Source organism: Drosophila ficusphila, unplaced genomic scaffold (assembly GCF_018152265.1).
Source record: "Drosophila ficusphila isolate 14025-0441.05 unplaced genomic scaffold, ASM1815226v1 contig_791, whole genome shotgun sequence".
Classification (NCBI taxonomy): domain Eukaryota; kingdom Metazoa; phylum Arthropoda; class Insecta; order Diptera; family Drosophilidae; genus Drosophila; species Drosophila ficusphila.
This window is the reverse complement of record NW_025064737.1, coordinates 9648676-9659715: the sequence shown is the minus strand read 5'-3', so window position 1 is coordinate 9659715 and position 11040 is coordinate 9648676. Positions and strand designations below refer to the sequence as shown.

Genomic DNA, 11040 nt, shown 5'->3' with positions numbered 1-11040 from the left:
CCATTTAGCCGGCAGCTAGTGAGACACGTTTCGCCGCAGCAGGGAAAACACATTATGGGGAAAGCCAAGAGGCGGGAAAAGCTCACGCACACGCGTGCAAACTCACGCACACTTTCGCAATGCCTAGACAGCCAAAATGGCTGTTGGCATGTCATAAATTTGCGGATTAACTTTTAACCAATTTACAGTGGAAACAAACAAGCTGCAAGGCCAAGATGCCGCATATCCTGTTACCCCATATTGAAAGTGTAATAAAAACCAGCTGCGCGCCACTCACACAAACACAGACGCACATACACACGCAGCAGATCACACGTACGAGGGAGTCAAGTTTGTGATAGAGCAACAAGGAGCAGGACGAGTCCTTGGCTTCCTCTTGGGCACCTAAACGAGCATCACGTGCAGCCCACTTCCGTTTCCGTTTGCTTGTTTTAAACTCCGCCGTTGCCTTCACCTCCCTCCTCCCCCCTCATCTACCCTGTGTGTAAATCAATGCCGAATGTGGGCAGGGTGAAAAGGGGTGTGGCGGGGAGTGGCAGACAAAGTACATTGCTTACACAAAGCTTAACGGCGGCAACGACAACGCACAGCCGGCGGCAAGGACCCCTTTTCCTGCCCACCAGCGCGAGCACCTCCCATTGCGAAGGGAAAAAAGCAGGGCAGTGCATAAAAAAAGTAAAAGTAAAGCTCTGTCGCATCCACAGGAACAGGAACATGATGCGGAATGTGGGGCAGGAGCAGAAGTAGCAGCCGGAGCAGCAGCAGCAGCAGCAGCAGGAGTCGCGGCATCCAGAGCCACTCATTAAGCTGATTATATTGTTATCCTTTTTATGATACGTGCAATACGTGAGCGCATATGGCTTGGGCCTCAGCCCAACAACCCAAAAGCCCGAAGTCCTCGACTCCGGCAACTGTCAATGTCACCAGACATCCTTATCCTGCCTCATCCACCGCCTGCCGGGCGATCCTTTGTCTTTGCCTTTTTCACAGTTAATTTTTGCAAGTGTAATTATATGGGTGGCTCCGCAAGGAGCTTATTTTTATGAACCGGATTGCAGACGACAGCAAATTTATATGATCTTCCTGCGTGGAAATTGTCAAAGGAACACCAGGAAAACGTAAAGTAATAAAGCGGTTTCCAGTTTGATACTTTTGTTTGTAGTTTTAAAAGTAACAATAATATTAAAGAACAACATTAAATATTTAAAAACAGGCTTACTGCTCTTAAAAACCCCAAAACCCTTAAAGCATTAAGTTTAAATTTTAAAATTGAATAAAAACTTTCAGAATCAACAATCAAAATAAATCAAATTACGAAATCCCTTCCCAGCATAATTAGCTAAATAATTTTTACCAAACAATAAATTCCCAAAAATAACATGCAAATGCTGTTCATCCTGCGGTGCTCAAAAGAAAGTTGAGTAAATTAATTTCGAAAACGAAATGGAAATACATATGTAAGCAGACGCGGCGAAGAAGTGAAAGCGCAAAAGGGTGGAAAGGGGGAAAATTTGTTGGGCAGACAAAACCGAGGCGGAATGCAAATGAAAGTGCACACAAAACGACGCGGGGATTTATATATAAACAAATGTAATTTAAATATGAATTTAAGTGGCGGCTGTGGACCCGTGACAAGCTGAATTGCACTGGAGTTCCGCAGCAGAAGGACGGCATTGCGTATACGCCGAGTGCGCCGACAACGAGCCATGTAAACAGAGCTGCGGCTGCCAATGGTAAAGGAGTTAAGTTCAGGGAGAAAAGGGAAGAGGGGAGGGGAGGGGGAGGGACGAGGAAGGAAGCCAGCAGAGAAGCCAACAAAATTTCATAATCATAATCAAAATGGCATTAACAACAGCAACAAAGGCAATGCAAATACGAGCATAAAAACGACAACAGACGCGCCGGAACAAAGTGTAACCAAAAATGCCATAATGAAATGCGAAAAAAGCTCGCCGAGCGGCAACCAAATAGTTGTTGTCGCTGTTGCCGTTGCCGTTGCCGTTGCCATTGTTGTGCATAATGCAGTTTCAATTTCAATTGTTGTCGCCAGCCAGGACTGCGGCAACATGGCTCCTTGGAGCCCCACAAAAACAGAGTCATCATACCCATCATCATAATCATCGCCACAGCCACAGCCATCGTCATCGTCATCGCCATCGCCATCAGGGCAGCCAAATTATGCTAATTAGATTAAAGCATAATTTCATGCAACTCGCAGTCACAGTCGCAGCTCCACTCGGAGCTTGGTCCTCTTTGGTCCTTTGTGTCTGGCATCCTGGCTGAGTACTTTCGCCAAAGGATGTGTCAATTTGTCCCAGGCCGATAGAGGATAATGTTATTATGCAACAGAAATAATTCCCCCCCAGCTGCATTAAAGTGCATTTAAAATGGTAATTACGAGAAAATATCTAAAGCTCATTATACATCTCTAAACTTTAAGCAGCAAGCAGACTTTCACGCTTTTTGAAAAACAGAAGGACAGTTCCAATTTCAAATTGATTTGCGCATCCCATTTTCTTGCCAAAACTAAAGTTCATTTCGGCAAAGTTCTCGCAATGTGTCAGTGGAAAACAAATGATTGCAGGCGAAGAACTAAAAGAAAAGTTGGTTGCGAGCTGCGAGCTCGGTGCTTCCATAATGCCATCAAAGGTCAACACTTGATAAATAGTTGAGCTGCGCAAATCCTTGGCGATTCATAAGCTGAAGCTGAAACGGAAACGGAAACGCAAACGAAAGCAATAATAAACTTAGCAATCAACTGTCAGTGCGTAATGGAAACTTCGTTTCCCTGCTGCAGTTTTCCTGCTCGGCAAAATGCAGTCGAGGAAGACAAATGATTAGCCGGGACTCACGTGCTCCTTTTCGGAGGATACCCGTATCCGGATCTGGGTTATAGCTATAGCTATAGCTGCGTTATATTGTGGCAGGGCGCGCGTGATCTTTGGCATATGTCGGCGTGCCCCGCCTCGATATATCTACGGCTCTCTCTCTGGGTAAGTGGGCCGCAGGGCCCGTCAGCCAGGTAAAAACAGGAAACAACTTCTGACCATTTTTCAAATTTCGCCAGTGCCCCGTCCCTGCCGTTCGTTGGATTTTCGGTGAGCAATTTCAATATGCTCGGCACGTTTTTGTACCGAAAGGCAGTGGCAGGAGCAGCAGCAGCAGGAGCAGCAGCATGAGCAGTTGCTGTTTACGGCCATCTCCATCTCCGGCCAAGAGATGTGCATTACCTTACGCCCGGCCACGCCCATCAGTCCGGGTCAGATCGTAAAGTGCCCGCTACGAGTATTTACTCAGGGGCCAGGAGTTGAGTAATGATGACCGTGATGCAGCAGAAGGTCCTTGGCGCAGGCATCAAACGGAGGACGCAATATGCTCTCGAAGCGGATGCTTATGCAAATATGAACAACACATGCCGACGATGCCTTCAGTTCGGTACGAGGACGCCCATTCGAATGGCTCCATTGGAAACCATATCCTGCGAACGGGTCAGGCCCAGATTACCAGATGCATTTCCCAAGGGAGTCCGAGTTGTGACTGCAAATTATATTATTCTAAATCCAGGGGAGTCGATGGTGAGATTGGAAATGGAGCACCACGACCTTTTAGAAATGTTTCCCAGAATTGCAGCTCAGCACAGATTTAAAACGTTGATTGGTTAAAAATTTATGATAAAGGGAAGCGTGAAATCAATGACCCCGAAATACATTTTAATAATTAACATTTTGATTATATTAATCTACTGGTATAGTAACCATTTCTCTTTGTACATTTTCTGTAGTCTTCAATCAATTATAACATACAAGCTTAATGGTTTCTTGCTTTAAAGTCATTTCACTAATTTCTTTCAAAAAATCGAATTTATTAGATGCCATTGGACGGCCTTTTTTCGTCTGTCGCAAAGACTCCCATGGCAATCCAATTAGATTAATGCAAGGCAATATAAACAATTATGACTCCCATGATTACTTTTCAACGGCTGACGACACGCGGCATGTCCCCCGATCACCCCCCTCATCCCCTTACCACCCCCTCGACCATAAATCAACAGTGTTGTGTGTCCAAATATGAATTTAATTAAAGGTCTCTTTATGACAACAAGCGCCGTCTGGGTCGTGTGCTCGGGTCCACTTTAAAATATTACCAATATTGTCAGCCTCTGGTGTGACCTCCGCCCCCTCCCACCTTCCCATGCATTAGGCTTATTAGAAGGACACGCGTTCCTTTTTGGCTAGGGGCAATGTGCAGCGCATGCAACTTTCGGTTGTCAAGGTTGGTTGCCGGCTGTCACTGGAGAAGGATGGGTAGTCGTCCTTCCCACCCCAGGACTCACTTTATTTGCCGCAAACAGTTCACGCATCAAAGAACCTGCAACGCATCCTTCAGATTGGTGGTTGCTACTAGTAATTCCCGATTCTAAGAGTATATTTACACAGGGGAAAATATGATGTATAATCTACGAGTATTTGATTTGATTTTGTTAACTTAAGAAAAGCAAAGGGATTTAAATATAAATATAATTTTAATTATAAATATAATATTCAAAGTTTTTATTTTCTTTTTTTAATTTGTTCTTGGTACAGCTATGTTTTTATCTGTGTATTTTCTAGAAGTTGGTCCAGACAGGTCTAGTCCGGCATCTTTTGATGATGTTCCTCCTTGGGACATAATACCGTTACCGTTCCAGTTGATGCATGCAAATCCAGATTATGCACAGGACACGCGTCACTAGGCATCACCCCTCTCCCCTCCTCCTTCAGCCCTCTGGTGATTCATATCCTTCTGGGCGTCACGTGCTCCTGCGACAATATGGCAACAAACGTTTGATTGTCAGGGTTACCAATATGCGTGGTGGATTTCCTTTTTTACGCATCCATTGCGACACGAGCTTCCCCCGGAATTTATTGGCGGGGAATGCCTACTCGGCAGATCTACTTCCTTATACTTTCTATAAACAGAAATGGCAACTGACTGTTGCTATTAGATTTAAATCCGATTTTGAAGATACTGTTCCGAATTCGAGTTCAGTAACTCGGCTTGAAGTTGTACAATTCGATTCGTGTGTATTTATACTTCAAGTTAATATGGTATAATGCTAAGAAGTTGTTCATATAAAATATTCCCAATAATGAGATATTATTATTAATTAAAAAACAAAGCAAACAAATGTGTAAGCATCCATTGAAATATTAAAAATATCTGAAAGCCAACGTAATTTTGTTTAAAATCAATCAAACTCAGTAAATATAAACTGCATCCTGCGAACTTAATAAATGGCCAGTAGACAATATTCATTGTCCAAGTATTATGGGGAGGAATTTAATAATCTTATCTATTCGGCACTCAGACGGTTGACAACTCTCTTCGGTCACACCTTCGCATTGATGGCTGTCAACTCTGGACAACGAGCACTTGCCCTTTGTTTATGCAAAGCTTGAAAACGCTTGCAAATTATAAATCAAAAGTGACTTTTAATTAAAAGTTCAAGCCTCTGCGGTGAGACAGGGGTGCTGGGAATGGCCGGGGCCAAGATGCTGACGCCAAATGTCGTTCGTCCGCTGGCTTAATTTTGTTTTGCCAGCGCACCCTCATAAATCACAAAAAGAGCAAAAGTCAGAGGGACGAGGGTTGAAGTCGGCCCAGACTGCCAGTTTATTAATTGAAGGTGCAAATGCGACGCACTCGCACCCCCGAAAAACCAGAAAAAGACAGCGGCTGGAAAACGGGAAAACAATAAAGGATGAGGACTACACGGAGTCCTGGACCGAATGCAAAATACGCAACAGTTTCATTTTGAGCTGGAGTTTTTCATGTTCGCCAAGGGAATCGCCGCCACAAAGGAGCGGAAGTCTCGATTGCAGTCGTCGGAACATAAAACCCACTTGCCCACATTTTTACCCCTCAGGGGATGTTTTGCCAAACAGTTGTCTTGGCAGCGCTCTGCTTTCCTTTTCGATGGTGGTGTCAAGTTCTTTTTGCGCCGTCAAGTTGAATTATCATAAGTAATAATCATAGCCCAAGTATCCGGATGAGGACAAGGTGCACCGAGGGGAGGGGTTTGTTTATTATGTTTTTCCTGCGCGGGTATGGGGTTCCATCATTGGGGAGTTTTTTAGCGAGTCGCTTGGTTAATTGCGCGACTCTTGGGTCTTTATTGGGATTCATAGCCAATCTGGGGTAGCTGGATTGTCACTGGGATTAGCAGGGAACTCCCCGCGATTTTCGATAATTAACTGGGGGTTATGAGCTGTATCTCCATTACTCCAAGACAACTAAACGGGTGATCTCTGGCAGACATGCACATAACACTCGAGGGAGTGTTAACCAGTGCTTGGAACAGACAAATCGGACCACGCCCACAATCCCAAGTGGGCGGATGGATCCCAGAAAAGAGGAACTCAGGGTTACAAGGACATAGCGAGAGTTGCCAAAGCCAAACACCACAGCAATTGAATGTCAGTCACAAAAATGCAATCACAGTTTGACACAATTTTACCGAGGCGCCACTTCAACACGTTGCAACTGCAATATCTTTACTGTTACAAAAGCCAACCCACACAGATACTCAAACACACACACACACACGAACGACAACTCTGCAAACAACACAATGACAACTCTTTAACACAGTTAACTTGGCAGCGCTGCAACGACAATCGATGTGCTGCCGATGCAGAGTTATCCATTTGTAAGTTCCCTATAAATAATGAAGAATGTCAAACAAAAAAAACGCGATAATGTTATCAGAAGATCACTGAGTAAAAAAACAATTTTTACAGCCTCATAAATCACGAAAAGTTTTATCTCTAAAACATAAAAAAAGTTTGGAAGTGTGATATTAATAAAAAAAAGTGCAGTTGAAACAACCCAGTTAGTCTATACTAAAATTTAATACAACAATAAAAGTAATTATTAATTAATTCTATAAAAAGTACTGGTAAGGTTACAAATAAATCTTTAACAAAAAAAAAATGCTCAATAAAGCACTTTCCAATAAAAAAAAATATCATCAGCATAGCATGATAATGCAAAACTATTTTATCAGGCTGACCGCTTCCAGCTGAATTTTAATGATTCACACCTGTTTTATTGCTTAAGGTTTTATTGGCCGGCGTTGATATTAACGATAATGATTAGGACGCTTTTGATAACTGATTATAGCAAGGGATTCGGGGAATCGAATCTCTGACCGATTGCAATATCTCTTTTATCTTATCAATTGACGGGTGCTCTTGTAATATAGAATTAAATAAGGGTATCAAAAAGGCCCATTTATAATACTGATATGCAATCTTCAGGCATTCACTTTTGTGTTGCAATTTTCCTTGTTCGACTACTTATCCCAGGGTATGATGAGTTTCTATATTGCCAGATAATTCTTGGATCCTTGGATGCGCGTGCTCGAGTGCATTTACTCACACACACACACACTTGCACAAATACAAACAGATGCCGTTGCCATTTTTGCCTTTTTGTTGTTGTTTGATTGCGTTTTTATCTTCGTCAGTTCAGCAGTCCTGAATCTGGAAAACAGGACGAATCGCAAGTGCAGAGGATGTGCAACTGCAAATGTGAAAGGAAAGGGGCTGCTGCGATATTTTACTGCGACAACATTTCATCGCAAACATTGTGCAATTTCACTTTAAGCGACAATCGAATTTCATGTGAATTTTACAAGCAGTTCTCCTTGTTGTTCGCCAAACTTTTGCCTTTTCCTCGGAACACGCAATCCGATTTTGGCTTTCCGTTCTTGGAGAACAATTTTGTGGTAAGTTTATAGCTTAAGAAGTACCAAGGCGGACCTGATTTTCTATAGCTCTACTTTTTCATCAAAGAACAATACCGCTTTATACTTTACAGCTATTTGTAAACTATAAATCGTCGTACTGCTTTTTTCTTCCAATAATTTATTTATCTCAAATGTGTACACTAAAAATTGGCGTATAATCTTAAATATTTTGGTTGTCTTGGAATTTTTATGGCGAGGGCCATTAGGCAAAAATGTATTCATAAAAAAAGCCTTTGTAAAGTCAAGCTACAAAAATTATTACCGTATCAGTAATTTGCAACATAGCTCAGAGTAGTATTTTTTTTATCTTAGGATAATAAATATTTTATATAGATTGTGACAGAACCGAGTAAATATCGTTAAGATTCGCAGAATGGAATACAAATAAGTCTGCCTGTAAATTTTCCATAAGAAGTGTTTATATACTTATTAGGTTGTTCTGAGTTATTAAATATTTATTCAATGATACAAAACATTTCATAATAGGAGAATAAAAAGCGTGGGATTGGTTAGTTAGCTCTTTAGTTGTCTAAAGGTAAAGGACGAGGACGGATCGAAATGGCCCACCAATTTATTTGGACTCTTTTACTCGTCCTCTACTTCTTTATGAGTCCACTTGTCGAGGCCAGTGGGATTAACATTCCGAGGCTACCGGAAAACTTACAAGATTTTAAGTGTGAAGAAGATGACATTGGTTTTCATTTTAACCTGACAGAGGTGGGAACCTAAAACCGATAGACAATCATATTTGGTTTCAAGCTAAATTTAAAAATATTTGCCTAAGTATATAAATTCTAATTATTTTAGCTCGCTGGTTATTGGTACGAGGCCCTTCGAATTCCAAATGACCAGTCGATGGAGTGCCTGAATGTCTCGATTCCCTCTGAACCGAAAGCCAACAATCTTACTCTGGACCTAAGCTACGTTCGCACAGTGAACAATAGTTGGGAATTATCCCAGGAGGTCGTCAGCTTTCCCTGGACCAACTCCACGCAGTATGGCATATTCGATCTGGGCACCGAAAGCGTTTCCTACAAACTGGTGACTACGGACTACGTTTCCATCTCCGTGGTTTGCGGTTATGGCAGCACCTCGGTCATTCCGATCTTCAAGCTTTTCTCCCGAACCCGAGAGGTTAGCCAGGAACTCTACGAGCTTATCAATACGCAGGCCGAGGTACTGGGATACTCGTCTCTGATTTCCTGGGAGAAGCAATCGCTGGAGGAGTGTGGTGGATCTAGTGGGCAAGCACCCTTAGCAGCTTTAATGAGTTTCGTGGCATTTAGTGGATTGATATTGAGGTTTACATAGTTAATTAAGTGTTTAAAACTGCAAAGTTGGCTTTTAAATTTACTAAATGATGTGCTTCACCTTACCATCGAAAATCAGTAATATTAAACAACTCTAGTAATAAAAATGTGCAAAATATAAAAAAAAAACCATAGGCCCTTCTGCAGTGGCTAGAAACACACAAATTCAGAAACCATTGTCCATTCAAATTGATAAGATATTCCGATAGAAGGGTAAGCCGTATCAGCGAAAGTGAGTCATAGCAAATTAAAGTAAAATGCTTATTTTCTATGTCGGCAGAGTTGATAAGCACGTCATAGGGGAACCGGCAGCTTGTGAGGGATTGGCACAGCGTTTAGTTCTCTGTAGGTTGGCATCGCGAACGGATCGAAATGCAGGCTCAAACATATATTTTCACGACTCTGCTCGTTCTCTTCTGCTGCGGAAATCCTTTGAAGGTCGAGTCCAGTCGCATGAGTTGGCCAAAAATGCCGAAAGCACTTGGCAACTTCAACTGTCGGAACGACAGCATCGGATTAGCCTTTAACTTGACAGAAGTGAGTAAAAAACATATTTAAATGTATCAAAAAAACCTCAATTTAAGTCTAAAATTTTCTCAAGTACTCTTAAAGAATACTTTCTCAATATTTTTGTTTTCAATTATTTGTTTAGTGTAATGTATATTCGGAATTAAAACTATCTCTAGGGCTACTGATTGGTATATATAAAATTTAACTGATAACTGATTTTTTCAGCTTTCTGGATATTGGTATGAAGCTGCCCGAGTGCCGAATGTCCAGGTGTTGGAGTGTCTGAATGTGTCAGTTCCCGCGGAGACCGATAACAACACTCTTTCGCTGGACTTGAACTTCATCAGCACGGTTAACAACGACTGGCAGTTCACCAAAGAGTCTGTCAACTTTCCCTGGGACAACAAAACCCAATTCGGAGTCTTTGAACTAAAGTACGATATGGTCACTGTGACTTACAAGTTGGTGGGCACTGACTACAAAAACTACGCCGTTATCTGCGGATTCGGAAGCATCTCCCCCGTTCCGCTCTTCAAACTATTCACTCGGCAGCGGGAGATTGACCAGAAATATATCGACTTAGTTCAGGCGATGGCCGAACAAATGGGGGTTTCTGCCCATATTGCGTGGGACAAACAGTCTCCGGATGAGTGCAATGGATCCGGTGGTCGAGCTCCTCTGGCAATTCTGATGGGTTTCATCACAATGCTCTGGGGTTTCACCATGGCAAAGCGAATTTGTACCTAGGCTTTATTATTTGCCTAGAGAGTACTCAATTTTTCGCCACAACTATCAGTACAAAGTCTTATCAATGCTGTCTGTTTTATTCTAAACGAACTTTATTTTATTTGGGGTCATCTAAAAAGATTGTTTACTTTTGTTATCTTTATAAGTCTAGCAAATTATGATGTTATTAGAGGCGTAATTACAAATAAATATAATTCTATTATATGAGGCATTACCTGATATTATTCCTTATACGTAATGTTACGCTACATTTTTTTGTTTAAATCTTATATTTTGAGCTTGAAACTACTTTCCGTTATCACTTTCATCTAGCTTATCTAGGTTTAGTTTTCCATTCTCTTAGTGGTTTTAGGTTCCTCTCTTCGGGCCGATAAGCGATTTGTATTCCGATTAAATCATGCAAACGCATTTGAGCGAAATGTGCGGATGGAAGTTCATTTTTCGATGCTTTTTCGAGGCAGATGGAAAGGGTGCATCGAGGAAAAGTGCCCCAGTAAGCTCATGCAAGTGCAATTACGAAGCCCGAAATTCCAAAGGAAAATACTGTAAAATATGAACGGAGCTGGGGGCAAAGAATTTAGTCGGTTGCTCGATTTTCTTGGCTATTTTCATTTTCATAAACCCCAATCGCCCAAGAGGGTGGAAACTAAAGCGAATCGAAAATGCTTTAAGTAGAGATCGAAC

General features: G+C 42.0%; 2 protein-coding genes across 2 annotated transcripts; both read left to right on the top strand.

Moving 5' to 3' along the window:
* Positions 1-8342: 8342 nt before the first annotated feature.
* LOC108098000 lies at positions 8343-9413 on the top strand. Its single transcript, XM_017200640.2, has 2 exons — positions 8343-8506; positions 8597-9413. Exons 1-2 carry the CDS (start codon positions 8348-8350, stop codon positions 9098-9100), a joined length of 663 nt encoding a protein of 220 aa, XP_017056129.1. The 5' UTR covers positions 8343-8347; the 3' UTR covers positions 9101-9413.
* Positions 9414-9428: 15 nt separating this feature from the next.
* LOC108097991 lies at positions 9429-10567 on the top strand. Its single transcript, XM_017200629.2, has 2 exons — positions 9429-9636; positions 9835-10567. Exons 1-2 carry the CDS (start codon positions 9472-9474, stop codon positions 10354-10356), a joined length of 687 nt encoding a protein of 228 aa, XP_017056118.1. The 5' UTR covers positions 9429-9471; the 3' UTR covers positions 10357-10567.
* The last annotated feature ends 473 nt before the right edge of the window (positions 10568-11040 follow it).

What these genes read in the sequence shown, in the direction of transcription:
- LOC108098000 (XM_017200640.2), top strand. Translation starts at nt 8,348, where the DNA reads ATGGCCCACCAATTTATTTGGACTCTTTTACTCGTCCTCTACTTCTTT. An exon ending in TTCATTTTAACCTGACAGAG is followed by an intron (nt 8,507 to 8,596) that starts GTGGGAACCTAA and finishes TAATTATTTTAG; the next exon opens with CTCGCTGGTTATTGGTACGA.
- LOC108097991 (XM_017200629.2), top strand. Translation starts at nt 9,472, where the DNA reads ATGCAGGCTCAAACATATATTTTCACGACTCTGCTCGTTCTCTTCTGC. An exon ending in TAGCCTTTAACTTGACAGAA is followed by an intron (nt 9,637 to 9,834) that starts GTGAGTAAAAAA and finishes TGATTTTTTCAG; the next exon opens with CTTTCTGGATATTGGTATGA.